Below are 15,151 nucleotides of genomic sequence, written 5' to 3'. Positions count from 1 at the left end.
CGGGGGAAGTCTGGGAAATAGTTTGGGCGTTTGTTCACGGTGTCTCCTGGGAAATGTAGTCTTCCACCGCAAGACGAACAAGCGTCCTAAACCAGTTCTGTTTTGCGTTCCTGGGAAGGAACGAGCTACAGGACAAAGGATGGTGGCTAAAGCTTCAGGACTTCCTTTAGAGTTCTTGTAAAAGAAGTGCTTGGGGTTCAAGAAGAAGTGTTAAGCGGGAAAAACTCGAAGGTAATCAACTCAAAACTCCGACAGTTGGTAACCCGGACCCACTTAGAGTGGAAAGGTCAACCCGGAACAAACCGTCTTCCAGTCTTACCCGCCCCCTTTCCTTCCGCTGATTGGTAGCTTCAGGCTTCTCTATCTGATTGGCGGAACCAAGGCAGCGCGTAATTTAAAACATTGTATCAGTAACAAAGGTGCACCTCGTGGGCGGAGTTGTGCTTTATAAAGGCCTAAATCCGGGTTCGGCTGTGGGGTGAGAGTGGGCCGGCACCAAGGAGAAACAAGTGTCACCTATCCGGGTGAGTATGCCGCTGTGCTGGAGCCCAGCTCAGTTACTAGCTCTTTTTCTCGCGGAACAGGCTGTCAGAAAGCAGAGTTGCTGCCATCACTTTTTTCTTAGTACCTCTGTCCTCACTGTGGGCTTTGGGGCGAGGTTGGAGAAGGTGTCTAAGGCTACTGATACCACCTCCTCATCACTGATGGGCGAGACACCTTACTTGGAGCATGATCTTATGCTTTTTGAGCCGATTATCTGTTCATTCCAGGACGGGTCGGAAATGCCCCCTCAAACTGGAGTAAATGATTAACTCCTCTCATCCCCTTCCTCTCTTCTGATAGTTGAAGGGAAAAGGAAGTAGGGATTCAGACAGCGATACCAAGGTGTCCTGGAGGAAAGGCATTGTTTTTTACCTAGAATTTGCATTCTTTTCTGTCCTTAAGGTTCTCCTCCCTATCCATTTTAGTCTCTTTTTAGATCTAAGCTGCCCCTGCTGTTATGTCGCGAGGGATCCTTTCTCCGCCAGCTGGATTGCTGTCCGATGAGGAGGTCGTAGTATCCCCCATGTTTGAGTCCACAGCTGCAGACTTGGGGTCCGTGGTTTGCAAGGACCTGCTGTCAGACTGCACTGTCATATCCACCTCCCTGGAAGACAAGCAGCAGGTAAAGGAGTTGGAGAGTGGTAGGAGCAGAAAGTTACACCCTCAGCTTATAGAGTAGTATGAGGTCAAAGACCAGCAACCCTCGGGGTCTGAGAGTTCAATCCAAAATTAAGAGCGTGACAAGTAAAAAAATGTAGTTTTGTGTCCATAAGAACTATTGTTTGCGTTGCATTAATGAAATACCCTCAAGTGCATACTTTCAATTAATCCTTTGAGGGAAGGATAATGGTTCTCTCTCCTTCACCATGAGGCCCAAAGAAATTGCACACGGTCATACTGCCATTAAATAGGTGGAATGGTCCTGCTGGTGTGGCTCAGTGGTTGAGTGTGGACCCATGCATCAAGAGGTGTCACTGATTCGATTCCCAGTCAGGACACATGCCCGGGTTGTGGGCCTGATCCCTGGTGGGGGGCATGCAGGAGGCAGCCAATTGATGTTCTCTCTCATTGATGTTTCTATCTCTCTCTCCCCCTTACTTCTCTCTCTCTAAGATCAATAAAGGCAAAAAAAATTTATTTAGCCCTGGCCGGTTTGGCTCAGCGGTTAGAGCGTATGCCTGTGGTCCGGAGAGACCCGGGTTCGGTTTCCACTAAGGGCATGTACTTCGGTTGCAGTTTGTCCCCGGCCTGGTTGGTCATGCGGGTGGCAGCCACTCGATGTGTCCCTTTCACGTCGATGTTTCTCTCTCCCTCTCTCTCCCTCCCACTCTATCTGTACAAAAAATGGAAAAATATCCTCGGGTGAGGATAAAAAAAAAAATTTTTTTTAATAAAAAAATAAATAAGTAGGTGGAATGTACATTCAGGTTTTAATACCAACCATGGCTTCCATTTATGGAGCCTTTCTGCTAGACTGGGGTTTCTTTTTTTTCTTTTTTATAATTTTTATTTTATTTTATTTTATTATTTTTTTGTTGTTCAGATAGAATGGGAGGGGGGAGAGAGAGAGAGAGAGACATCGATGTGAAAGGGACACATCGAGTGGCTGCCTCCAGCATGACCCAACCAAGGCCAAGGACAAACTGCAACCAAGGTGCGTGCCCTTAGCGGGAACCGAACCCGGGTCTCTCTGGACCGCAGGCCGACGCTCTAACCGCTGAGCCAAACTGGCCAGGGCGCAAAGTTTCTTTTGAGAAATCAGCTGACAGTCTTATCGGATCTCCTTTGTAGGTAATTAACTACTTTTCTCTCGCTGCTTTTTTTTTTTTTTTTTTTTTTTTAATCCTCGCCCGAGGATATTTTTCCATTTTTTGTACAGATAGAGTGGGAGGGAGAGAGAGAGGAAGGGAGAGAGAGAGAGAAACATCGACGTGAAGGGACACATCGAGTGGCTGCCACCCGCACGACCAACCAGGGCAGGGGACAAACTGCAACCGAAGTACATGCCCTTAGCGGGAACCGAACCCGGGTCTCTCCGGACTGCAGGCCGACGCTCTAACCACTGAGCCAAACTGGCCAGGGCTCTCTCGCTGCTTTTAAGATTCTCTCTTTGTCTTGAACCTTTTGCATTTTGATGATGATGTGTCTTGGTGTGGGCCTCTTGGGGTTCATCTTGTTAGGGACCCTCTGTGCCTCCTGGACGTGTATGTCTGTTTCCTTCACCAAGTTAGGGAAGTTTTCTGCCATTATTATTTCAAATAGGTTTTCGATTTCTTGTTCTCCCTCTTCTCCTTCTGGCACCCCCAAGATGCGAATGTTGGCACGCTTGAAGTTGTCCCAGAGGCTCCTTACACTATCCTCATTTTTTTGGATTCTTTTTTCTTTTCGCTGTTCTGATTGGGTGTTTTTTGCTTTCTTGGTATTCCAAATAGATGGTTTGCTTCTTGGCTTTACCTACTCTGCTATTGAATCTGTGTAAATTATTCTTTATTTCAGTTAGTGCCTCCTTCATTTCTGACTATGCATCCTTCATTTCTGACTGGTCCTTTTTAATGCTCTTGAGGCCCTCACTAAGTTCATTGAGCATTCTTATAAGACGTATTTTGAACTCAGCATCTGTTAAGTTCCTTATCTCCATATTGCTTAGTTCTTTTCCTGGAGTTTTGTTCTGTTCTTTCATTTGGGACCTGGTTCTTTGTCTCCTCATTTTGGCTACCTCTCTGTTTGTTTCTGTGTATTACTTAATGAGAGGTATGGAGCTAGCTGAGACCAGATGCTGCTTGTTTGAAAGAATTTAGGAAAACCTGAAGCAGGATCCAAGACAGGCCAATCCTATGGTTAAGCAACTGGCAAGAGCTTGGATGGGTCTCAAAGTTGGGTGGGACAGGGCCTCAGGGAATCACCAGGGAGGGGCAACCAGTGTGAGCCAGGTTGCTGGAGTCCCAGATATGGCGGCTGTCTGCTGCCCCAGGGAAGGGCTCACCAAAGGAACAAAGGCCTCTGACTGCACGTTTGTCCATGAGAAAGCCCCCTCTCCAGCGCTCACTCCAATGCCAAACAGCTCAGTTCTTCCCTGTACGTCTCCAGTGCCCTTCAAGCTGCCTCCCCTCCAAGCTTAGAGGGAGGAAGTCTAATAAGTCTGTGCGCACCTCCCCTCCAAGCTTAGAGGGAGGAAGTCTAATAAGTCTGTGCGCGGGCCCTTTAAGAGGAGCTGCCTGAGGCTCCAGCCGCCTCAGCCTCCCTGAGCCTCAGTTCCCGCTGGTTTTTCCAGCCAGAAGCTATGAGGACTTCTCTTCCTGGCACTGGAACCCTGAGCTGGACATCTGGTGTGGGATGGGGACCCCTCAGTCCTTAGGGAGGACCTTTCCAGCCGAGGTGTCCTCCTGATTTTTATTTGCCACACATGGGTGTAGGACCAGCCCGTCCTCCTGTGCCCCTCCTACCAGTCTCTATGCAGTTGCTTCTTTAATTCCATGGTTGTAGGACTTCCATTCAGCTTGATTTCAGGCAGTTTTGAATGATGGTTGTTCTGTAGTTTAGTTGTAACTTTGATGTGGTTGTGGAAGGACGCGATACTGCGTTTACCTACACTGCCATCTTGACCGGAAGTCCTGGGGTTTCTCATTGACATTTTTTGTTTCTTTGTTTTTGTTAGGTAGATCAATCTATCTATCTATCTATCTCTATATCTATATATGTGTATATATATATTTATGTACAAAACATAGCTCCTGATTTCTACCCAAATAGGAAGTAGTGTTGGGGGCAGGCTGGTTCTTAACATGGCATCCCTGATTTGTCAGAATGTCATGAAGCCTTGAAATTTGATGCAGAACTTTGTTATCAATAGCACTGGTATATTCTTCAGCAAAAACAATTCAGAGTTTGCATCGAGGTCTGGAAGGTGTTCATGTCCCAAAATAAGTAGGGGACCAATAGGGAAGTTAAGGCTTTTGACTTAGGTCTCCTGAGGGGAAGCAGAACATTGCCATGGCTTTTCGCAGCCCATTCCCTTATACCCAGAGTTCAGGCTGGGCATCAGGCCCACCCTTGACTCCCTTCTTTCCACCCCTGAGGCCTGACAAGGCCTTCAGGTTCCCCTCCATTTACTTCCAGAAACCCAGTTGCTGGGCAGAAGGCCCTGCATCCTTGGCAGCTGGCAGACTCTCAGTGACATTTGGGACCAAATAATTCATTGTTATATGGGTCTATCCTGTGCCTTGCAAGATGTTTAGCAGCATCCCTAGCCTCTGCCCACTAAATGTTAAGAGCACCTTCCCACTGTGACAACCTAGAAACCTGTCCTGACATTGCTAAATGTTCTTTGGGAGGGAAATGGCCCTGGTTGAGAACAACTCAACTCAGAAGTCTCCTTTTATAGAGAAAGTTTTGTCAGAGCAGGAGCCTTGATAATGCCTCTTAGAGTTCCTGGGCCATAGTAGGACGATCTCTAAATATCTGTTGAAAGAATGAGGTGGGTACTATATTATTAACCCCGTTCTAGTTGAGAAAAGTGAAGCAAAGAGAATTTAAACAGCTTGTTCAAGGTCTCATAGTTACTAAATGATGGAATTTGGGACTCAAATTCAGATGTGTCTGCCTCCAAGGTGCTTAACTACTGTGCATCACTGTAATATCTCATGCTGATTTTCATCTCAGTCAACTAGTTCTAACTCTGTGTGGTAAGCCACGTGTGTAGGATACTGAAGAGATAGGGAGGATGATAAAGTACTAAATGAGTCTATGTGTGTTGGATGATTATAGAACCAAAGAGTAGTTGCAGAGAGACACTTAAGGTGGAACGAGGATGTGCTATGCTTGCCCAACTACTCAGAGATAACTGCTGAGATTAATCTGTAGTTCTGGCCTGGAATTCTGCCACAGGTTCCATCTGAAGATAGTACGGAGAAGGTGAAAGTATACCTGAGGGTCAGGCCCTTGTTACCTTCGGAGTTGGAACGGCAGGAGGATCAGGTGAGTTTCTGAGGAGGGAGAAATAAGGTGGAATGATGCTGTACAGAACTCAGGAATGTTTCCTTCTGTGTCAACTGTGTTTTTTCCCTTCTTAGGATTGTGTCCGAATTGAGAATGTGGAGACCCTTGTTCTACAGGCACCCAAAGACTCCTTTGCCCAGAAGAGCAATGAGCGGGGAATTGGCCAAGCTACCCACAGGTTCACCTTTTCCCAGGTATAGAGGTACTGGTGGTCTGTGAACAAGGGTCCAACATGTAGGGGCAACTTTATTCCTTCTTTAAGGGAAAATTTTTTTTTTTTTTTTTTTTATCCTCACCCGAGGATATTTTTCCATTTTTTGTACAGATAGAGTGGGAGGGAGAGAGAGTGAGAAACATCGACGTGAAGGGACACATTGAGTGGCTGCCACCCGCACAACCAACCAGGGCCGGGGACAAACTGCAACCGAAGTACGTGCCCTTAGCGGGAACCAAACCCGGGTCTCTCCAGACCGCAGGCCGACGCTCTAACTGCTGAGCCAAACTGGCCAGGGCCGGAAAACTTTTTATTCAACTAAATTTCTTATATAGGGTGGGGGGAAAGTACTTTTATGTTGTGAGTATGTGAAACACAGTTCATTCTTGTATTATTTATTAAAATATTACTGTATTATTTTCACACAAACAACTCTAAACCTACTTTTGTCCTACCCTGTATATGCATGTCTACAATTTTGGGGACCCTTGTTATGAGTGAGTCAGTGTGTTAAGTACTTTATGTGCATTAACTACCAACAACTCTATTATAATCATTATTGTCCCTATTTTACTGACAGGGATACTGTGGTTCAGTGAAAGTAATGTTGCTGAAGCTAGTCAGCAGTAGGGTTAGGACTTAAATCTAGATCCATCCATCTCCAAAGACCATGTTTGTGACCATTATGTTGCCCCACTGTGTGCAGCATTGGACTCGGTGGATAGCATTCCTTAGATATTTGTCAGTCTGGATGAAAGGTGGATTGGCAGAGAGTGGTTGAGTCCTCAGTGTTTAGGGAGCAGCTGATAACACTGCAGGAATAAGTTGCTTGAGTACTGTCTAGAGCCAGCCACCCAGGAAGAGATGCATCTGCTAGCTCTGCACAGGAGGCAAGTGGGAGATGAAAGATGAGCCTCTGAGAAACTGGATCTGTCTCTAGATCTTTGGGCCAGAAGTGGGACAAGCTTCCTTCTTCAACCTGACTGTGAAGGAGATGGTAAAAGACGTACTCAAAGGACAGAACTGGCTTATCTATACATATGGAGTCACCAACTCAGGGAAAACTCACACAATTCAAGGTGAGTAGTAGGCCTCACAGGATTGCCGATTGGCCTGTAATGATGTTATCTTTACCTTTTGATGCTCTCCATTGGAGGAGAAGGGCACTTGCTTCAGCTATCCATCTTTTACATTCCTCTAGGTACCATCAAAGATGGAGGGATCCTGCCCCGGTCCCTGGCTCTGATCTTCAGTAGTCTCCAAGGCCAACTTCATCCCACACCTGATCTGAAACCCTTGCTCTCTAACGAGGTAATCTGGCTCGACAGCAAGCAGATACGGCAGGAGGAAATGAAGAAACTGGCCCTGCTAAATGGAAGCCTCCAAGAGGTAAAGTGTTAATGTTTACAGAGGTGGGGATAGGGGGACAAATTTCTGGAAAGTTTTATACTTATTTTCTCCCTGGGCCCCTCCAGGAGGAGCTGTCTACCTCCTTGAAGAGGAGTGTTTACATTGAAAATCGGATAGGTACCAGCACCAGCTTTGACAGTGGCATTGCTGGGCTCTCCTCCACCAGTCAGTTTACTAGCAGTAGCCAGCTAGATGGTAAGTACCATGTCTAGGCTCAGTGCCAAGTAACAGTAAGAATCCACTCTGCTCTCAACAGCTGCCAGGGTTACAGACCAGAGGTTGCAACCTGAGCTGTCTTCCAAGGACCCTGCAGGCCAAAGGGGAGATGGACTACTCTAGGGTTAATACCCTGTACATTTGCTTCTTCCCCAGAAACAAGTCATCGATGGGCACAGCCAGACACTGCCCCCATAATTGTCCCTGAAGACATTCGCTTCTCTATCTGGATCTCCTTCTTTGAGATCTACAATGAATTGCTTTATGACCTGTTAGAACCACCTAACCAGCAGCGCAAGAGGCAGGTCCTGCGGCTGTGTGAGGATCAGAATGGCAATCCCTACGTGAAAGGTATGGGAAAGCAAGGAGGCTGGCATGAAACCTGGAGGGAACAGAGACTAGGAAAAGAATTAGGTACTCCCATCTTATGTATGCCCTTCTCTTGGCCTCAGATCTCAATTGGATTCATGTTCAGGATGCTGAGGAGGCCTTGAAACTCCTGAAAGTGGGCCGTAAAAACCAGAGCTTTGCCAGCACACACATGAACCAGAACTCTAGCCGCAGGTGAGTGGGTTGTGAGAGCCAACCTTTCACTGTGTTCCAGTAAATACTAGTTCTCCACCTCATAATGGAAGATGTACAGTGACTTTTTTCTTTTTCTTAACTTCTAGTCACAGCATCTTCTCCATTCGGATCCTGCACCTTCAAGGGGAAGGGGATATAGTTCCCAAGATCAGCGAGTAAGATTTTCCATTTAGAAATTTGGATTTCTTGGCCATAAATGGTAGTGGGGGAGTAGGTACGAGGGAGGTCCTCAGAGGAATTTCTTCTGTTACATTCTTGTTCTCCTTCCTTGGGTAGATTCTTGGCCTTCCCCTCTACACAACTATATGAAGGACGGGAAGGTTCATAATATGTGGGATCGTTATGTCAGATCTTGTTCATCTTTCAAGGTTGTCACTCTGTGATCTGGCTGGCTCAGAACGCTGCAAAGATCAGAGGAGTGGTGAGCGGCTGAAGGAAGCAGGAAACATTAACACTTCTCTGCACACCCTGGGCCGCTGTATTGCTGCCCTGCGTCAAAACCAGCAGAACCGGTAAGTTTTTTGATGACCTGGAGCTCTGCAATTTACTAAGAAAGTTCCTGGTCACCACTTGAAGTAGTGCTAGAATACCCCAAGGGCTGGAGTTCTGCTCACAACTCTACTCTTCTGATTCCCTGCCAGGTCAAAGCAGAACTTGGTTCCCTTCCGCGACAGCAAGTTGACTCGAGTGTTCCAAGGCTTCTTCACAGGCCGAGGACGCTCCTGCATGATTGTCAATGTGAATCCCTCTGCATCTACCTATGATGAGACCCTTCATGTGGCCAAGTTCTCAGCCATTGCCAGCCAGGTGAGAAGTTGGTGCCTTTGGAATTTACCTTTGTTTAAGAAAGCTACTAGGGCCCAGCCGTGTGGCTCTCAGTGGTTGAGCGTTGACCCATGCACCAAGAGGTCACTGGTTTGATTCCTGATCAGGGCACATGCCCAGGTTGTAGGCCCAGTCCCCAGTGAGGGGCATGCAGGAGGAATCCAGTCAATCAACGTTCTCTCTCATTGATGTTTCTCTCTCTCCCTCCCTCTCCCCTCTGCTCTCTCTAAAGTCAATAAAGGGAAAAAAAAAAAAACTAAAAAAGAAAGCTACTAGGGAATAGTAATGATTCAATTAAGATTCTCTCCCCCCCCCACCCCCCACCAGCTTGTGCATGCTCCACCTGTACAACTGGGATTCCCATCGCTACATTCATTCATCAAAGAACATAGTCTGCGGACATCTCCTAGCTTAGAGACAGGAACTAAGACAGACCCAGGCCTTGATGATGACATTGAAAATGAAGCTGATGTCTCCATGTATGGCAAGGAGGTGAGAATACAAGAAATTTTTGTTGCAGCAGCTTGATGGCTTCACATTTTCCATGCTGCCTTCCAGGTGGACCTGTGCCTTTTAGGGGGCATGGCCATCTGATGACCTCTGACCTGTGTGTCCCTCCTAGGAACTTCTACAGGTGGTAGAAGCCATGAAAGCACTGCTTTTGAAAGAACGGCAGGAAAAGTTGCATCTGGAGATGCAGCTCCGTGATGAAATTTGCAATGAGATGGTGGAACAGATGCAACAGCGTGAACAGTGGTGCAGGTACCAGCTGAGTGACCCCTTTTTGTCTGTCACCTGGACCAGAGGGTGGGAAGTAGGGACTAGGATGTTGTGCCTCAAGATCTGTCTTCCAAGTTCACTTCTCAGCATCTTCACTCACTTCTCTTCTATCCTCTTTCTAATAGTGAACATTTGGACATCCAAAAGGAACTATTAGAGGAAATGTATGAAGAGAAACTAAAGATCCTCAAGGAGTCACTGACAAGCTTTTACCAAGAGGAGCTACAGGTGAGTTGCCCTGAACAAGCCCCAACTGGCTGCTCAGATTCCATCACTAGCTTGCTTGAGGTAAACAGATTTTATAAACTCTGGTAGGGAACAGGAATATGTAACTCACTTTTCTGTGGTATCCTTAGTACTTTGTATGTACCAATCGAAGGCCAGGAAATGGTATGTGTGCTAACAAATAGGCTTTTGAGACTTAAGTATCAGGGAAGGTTTTGTTTATTCTGCAGTCATCTCTTCCTGCAGTATTTGTCTGACTATGGATGGAATTGTGCTCTCTGCTTCCCTCTTAGGAGCGTGATGAGAAGATTAAAGAGCTAGGAGCTCTCTTGGAGGAAGCCAGACAACAGCAAATGGCCCATCAACAATCAGGGTCTGAATTGTCCTTACGGCGGTCACAAAGGGTGGCAGCAGCTTCCTCCACCCAGCAGCTCCAGGAGGTTAAAGCTAAACTGGAACAGTGCAGAGCAGAGCTAAACTCTACTACAGAAGGTGAGGAAGGACAGAGGGCAAGAAGCATAATAGCGGCTCAAGGGAGAACTGTTCTCCAAATTTCAGCCTTCTGGCATCAACGCCAACATCATTTCCTCAACCTGGAGCTACATCCCCGGAACTTTTACTTTAGAATGCACATGGACTAACCTTTTTTTTTTCTTTATTAATTTTAGAGAGAGAGGAAGAGAAAGGGAGAGTTAGAAACATCGATGAGCCCTGGCCAGTTTGGCTCAGCGGTTAGAGCGTCGGCCTGCAGTCCGGAGAGACCCGGGTTCGGTTCCCGCTAAGGGCACGTACTTCAGTTGCAGTTTGTCCCCGGCCCTGGTTGGTCGTGCGGGTGGCAGCCACTCGATGTGTCCCTTCACGTCGATGTTTCTCACTCTCTCTCCCTCCCACTCTATCTGTACAAAAAATGGAAAAATGTCCTCGGTTGAGGATAAAAAAAAAAAAGAAACATCGATGAGAGAGAACATCAAATGGCTACCTCCTGCATGCCCCCTACTGGGGATTTGGCCCACAACTTGGGGATGTGCCCTGACTGGGAATCGAACCAGTGACCTCTTGATGCATGGGTTGACGCTCAATCACTGAGCCACACTGGCTGGGCATGGATTCACTTTTTTTTTTAATCCTCACCTGAGGACACTTTTTGCATTCATAGAGCGAGAGGGAGGGAGGGAGGAAGGGGGAGAGAGAGAGAGAGAGAGAGAGAGAGAGAGAGAGAGAGAAACATCAATGTGAAAGACACATCGAGTGGTCGCCACCCACACAACCCCAACTGGGGCCGGGGACAAACTGCAACCAAGATGCTCTTAGCGGGAACCAACCTGGGTCTCTCCAGACCACGAGCTGACGCTGCAACCGCTGAGCCAAACCATCCAGGGCAGGATTCACTTTTTATATTTGCTGCAAGCTACTATTAACTCTAAGCCCAAGGTTAGAAAGTCTACATTTTGAAGTTTCTTGTTTCCTTCCCTCAGAGTTGCAGAAGTATCAGAAAATGTTAGAGCCACCACCTTCAGCCAAGCCCTTCACCACTGATGTGGACAAGAAGTTAGAGGAGGGCCAAAAGGTAATTACCTTTCTGTTATCAAAGCTCTTACCTAAGGCAATTTCTAACACTATATCCCTGGTTCATGTAAGGCTAAGATGTTTTTTGTGCACTGTTATGAAGAGTGGTGACTTCATTCAGCTGACTAGCCTTTCTAATTTTACTTCTCTTCAAATGGCTATCTGACTCCTCCAGATCATTATCCTGGTTGAGCTTGGCCACAGTTGTTTATTACTCCTCCTTTTTCAGAATATAAGGTTGCTGCGGACAGAGCTTCAGAAACTTGGTGAGTCTCTCCAGTCAGCAGAAAGAGCATGTTGCCACAGCACTGGGGCAGGAAAACTTCGCCAAGCCTTGACCACTTGTGATGACATCTTAATCAAACAGGTTAGAACAGCCTAAATATCGCCTTCTCTCCCATTATAACAACCCTAGGGAGATAGATAGTATCACATTTCATCCAAGATGCTTAGATTGTAAGAAACCATTATTTTATGTACCAGTAAGACAAAGCACTAACAGTTAAGTTATGACATCTGTCATCAGTAAATACATCTTGATTCTAGAGATATTAAAATGTAAAACAAAAAATCTTAGACTAAATATAGCACTTAATTTTGATGCCTAGGAACTGAGGAGGTTAAGTAAACTTATTCAAGCTCATATCACCTTATGTGTTAGAAAATGTCCTTTTTACCCAGTGCGCTTTGTTTGGGTCTGAAAGAAAATACCCCATTCAATTATAAGCTCTAACCTTAGAGTTAATCTTTATAAACATTGTTATAACTAGTAATGAATGGCATGTATTACCTTGCCTTCTTGTTTCTCTACTATACCAGATGTAAATGTTTTCTACAACTTTATTGATCTTCCTTAGGATCAGACCCTGGCTGAGCTGCAGAATAACATGATGTTAGTAAAACTGGACCTTCGGAAGAAGGCAGCATGCATTGCAGAGCAGTATCATACGGTCCTAAAACTCCAAGGCCAGGCTTCTTCTACTAAAAAGCGCCTTGGTGCCAACCAGGAAAACCAACAACCAAACCAACAGCCCCCAGGGAAGAAACCATTTCTTCGAAACTTACTTCCCCGAACACCCACTTGCCAAAGCTCAACAGACTGCAGCCCTTATGCTCGGATCCTGCGCTCACGGCGTTCCCCTTTACTCAAATCTGGGCCTTTTGGCAAAAAATATTGAGGTTGTGGGCAAGGAGAGAACAGTCCTTATCCTGATGTGGGTCAGCTGCTCAGCTTAAGAAATAGGATTCTTTTAAGCTTCACCATATACCTGGAACTCTATACAACATGCAATAATCAGATGCTAGTTGTTTTTTCCCTTTTGTACTATAATCACCTATGTAACCTCATGCTTTTTTACTTGTATGGTTTGTATGCACACACAAAAAAGCTATATTAAAGATATTCACATTCTTTTATTTGAATTCCAAATTTAACAAAATCATTCAAATTATAAAAGGGCAGAAAAACTGAAAATTAACATCATTCAGGCCCATAAAAACCTTGCACAGGAATGGCAGTCTCTACTAACCTAAGAAAGTTTGGTAAGAAATGAATTCAAGGGACGTTAGATATTCTAAATCTCCCTTACTATAAAATTAGGTATCACATATTAGGAGGTGAGTGGGTAACAAACTTGTTCTGGAAACATGAACCTCATGTTCTGGGTCGTGACCTCAGAATAATCCATATCATCTACAATACAAATTCATTGCAGCATATATAGCCATAGCATATTATCTTCTGTTAAATACACATACACAGGCCTGAAACCCTCTAAGAGCATACTAACAGTGATTCCCTCTACCTTGTCTAATCAGAAAAAGCTTGAAATATTACGTTGGAGATAGAGGGGGGAAAAAGACTATTACATCAAAAATATTAAAACAGACCAGCTTGAAGTGAGTTTGTAGTCACAAACATTATTCCCAAATGTCCATGAAATGATCTGTAATCCTGTCTCCTTTGTTTTAGCAGGGGATGTAGATAGCTCTATAAACATCTTTTGCCCTCAGTAGGGGCCTTCATGCTCAGTGAGATTCTTTTTGCCCCTTCTTTTATTCAACTCTTATAAGTTACTTCTAATTTGAAAGCTTCCAGGAGATCTTTCAAAACCATGTTTTGGAAGAATGTCTCCCTAGAGTAAGAACAAATGTATAGCTTTACTCCATTTAAACCTAATCTCTGCCATGGCCAGTGTGGCTCACTGAGTAGAGCATCAGCCCAAGCACCAAAGTTTATTGGGTTTGATTCCCGGTCAGGTTATATACCTAAGTTACAGGTTCGATCCCTGGCCCAGGTGGGAGGCAATCAATCAATGTGTCTCTTTCACATTGACGTTTTTCTCTCACTCCCCCTTGCTCCCTCCCTTCCACTCAAAAATTGATGGGAAAAAATATCTTCAGGTAAGGATTAATAAAAAGAAAAATAATCTCTGATATCAGAATTGTCATACTCAACAAACCAAGAATGACAAGGTCATGTCTATCCAGTGCCCTGACCTTGCTGGGGTATCCCGTACCCCTACTGTCAGCAGAGGGTAGAATCAGAGTTTTGTCCCCTCATCACCTCTCAGAAAATCATCTACTTCCAGCAGCATTAAAACTTTGTTCCTGTAGCCTTGCCTGTGCTAAAGTGCTATTACAGGAATGTTTGGGGGAAAGGGGTGGAGAGAAGTAGGGAGCGGACAGGGACAGGGAGAGACTCTGGGAAGAAGGCCAAGATGTGTAGCTACTCTCTGAACATAAGGAAGATGAGAAGTGCTTGTAACTGGCAAAAGACAATGTCTGTTTCCTGCCAGGATTCTTCTGTCAGTCTACTCTGAAGATGATTCTATAAACTCTCCCCAAGGAGCTGTTCCCATCTGTACACATAGACATGGCCATTTTTTTTTTTTATAACATGGAGGTAAGGCTTACTATGGGTCTGGCAATGTGCTAGCTTGAAAGTAGTCAACTATGGTGTGACTGAAGACAGGTTGAGTGGAGAAACTCTGCGTGTAGGAGTGTTGTTAGCGGACAGTGAAGCAGGGAAGAAAAAAGGAGCAGGCATCTCAGTGGAAGGAGTCTCTCCTTGGTTGCGAAGCTGCAGAATTTGCCGGAGCAAGGCCTTACCTTCTTCCCGGGTCTGAAACAAAATCAGGCAACTACTTCAAAATATATCCAAGGATATTCACAAAAACATATTCTAAAATACTCATAAGATCCACAAATCAAGTTAGCCTTTTCACTTCTTACCCACTCTCCACACCCTAGAACATGGTCAAGATCATATGTTCAAGCCTAAAATCCAAACTCTTTATTAAAGAACTAATACTCACATCATTGAATGCACAACACTTTTGGGCACATGTTGAAGCCTCATCCCACAGCTTGCACTTAAAATAGTACTGGGCCAGATAGCGGAAAGCTGTGCTCTCCTCCAAGTGTTCCACTATTTCCTAGATAAAGAAAGCAAAAAATCACTGAGATGATAAGACTAAACAAGATCAGCGACCCAGTTCTCATGCCCATGACACATACCCCACAGGAATAGATATCTTGGATATATTTGATGTAACACTGGGCAGCCTGTTCTGACTCAGTCAACTGTTCATGAAGCCTACAAAAGAAATTGGTCTTTAAGTACAAATCAGATCTCAAAGCCAAACTAGTGATAAAGTAAAAGCACTTGCCCTGGAAAGTATTGCTAAGTGGTTAGAACATTTGCCCACAGACCAAACAGTTGCAGGTTCGATTCTGGTCAAGGGCACATAGCTCAGTTGTGGTTCGGTCCCCAACCCTGGTTAGAGTTAT

General features: G+C 45.3%; 2 protein-coding genes across 7 annotated transcripts in view; one reads left to right on the top strand and one right to left on the bottom strand.

Moving 5' to 3' along the window:
* The first annotated feature begins 103 nt into the window (after positions 1-103).
* KIF20A (kinesin family member 20A) lies at positions 104-12,818 on the top strand. 3 transcript variants are annotated; one of them, XM_036239808.1, is made up of 19 exons: positions 104-231; positions 969-1,165; positions 5,428-5,517; positions 5,613-5,732; positions 6,693-6,831; positions 6,954-7,141; positions 7,228-7,357; positions 7,535-7,729; positions 7,831-7,942; positions 8,050-8,118; positions 8,332-8,475; positions 8,605-8,770; positions 9,116-9,280; positions 9,411-9,550; positions 9,694-9,796; positions 10,087-10,285; positions 11,269-11,360; positions 11,589-11,726; positions 12,217-12,818. In XM_036239808.1, the coding sequence occupies exons 2-19, from the start codon at positions 1,001-1,003 to the stop codon at positions 12,535-12,537; spliced, it is 2,676 nt and encodes an 891-aa protein (XP_036095701.1). In that variant the 5' UTR covers positions 104-231; positions 969-1,000; the 3' UTR covers positions 12,538-12,818. The 3 variants fall into 3 exon arrangements, with proteins under 3 accessions (XP_036095701.1, XP_036095700.1, XP_036095702.1); XM_036239807.1 differs by lacking the exon at positions 104-231 and adding an exon at positions 483-524; XM_036239809.1 differs by lacking the exon at positions 104-231 and having other exon boundaries at positions 965-1,165.
* Positions 11,723-15,151, bottom strand: part of CDC23 (cell division cycle 23) — a 23,540-nt gene continuing 20,111 nt past the window's right edge. For 2 of the 4 annotated variants that reach the window (XM_036239814.1, XM_036239813.1), the window contains exons 13-15: positions 14,879-14,957; positions 14,677-14,796; positions 13,829-14,483 (exon numbers count right to left, since the gene is read on the bottom strand). In XM_036239814.1, the coding sequence (XP_036095707.1) occupies positions 14,313-14,483; positions 14,677-14,796; positions 14,879-14,957 (370 nt within the window). In that variant the 3' untranslated portion in view covers positions 13,829-14,312. Of the gene's footprint in view, positions 11,771-13,822; positions 14,484-14,676; positions 14,797-14,878; positions 14,958-15,151 lie in introns of those variants that run through there. The other 2 variants (XM_036239812.1, XM_036239810.1) reach the window with 2 other exon arrangements.

The sequence above is a fragment of the Molossus molossus genome, unplaced genomic scaffold (assembly GCF_014108415.1).
Source record: "Molossus molossus isolate mMolMol1 unplaced genomic scaffold, mMolMol1.p scaffold_m16_p_4, whole genome shotgun sequence".
In the NCBI taxonomy this organism is placed as follows: Eukaryota; Metazoa; Chordata; class Mammalia; order Chiroptera; family Molossidae; genus Molossus; species Molossus molossus.
This window is presented reverse-complemented; position numbering and strand designations above follow the sequence as displayed.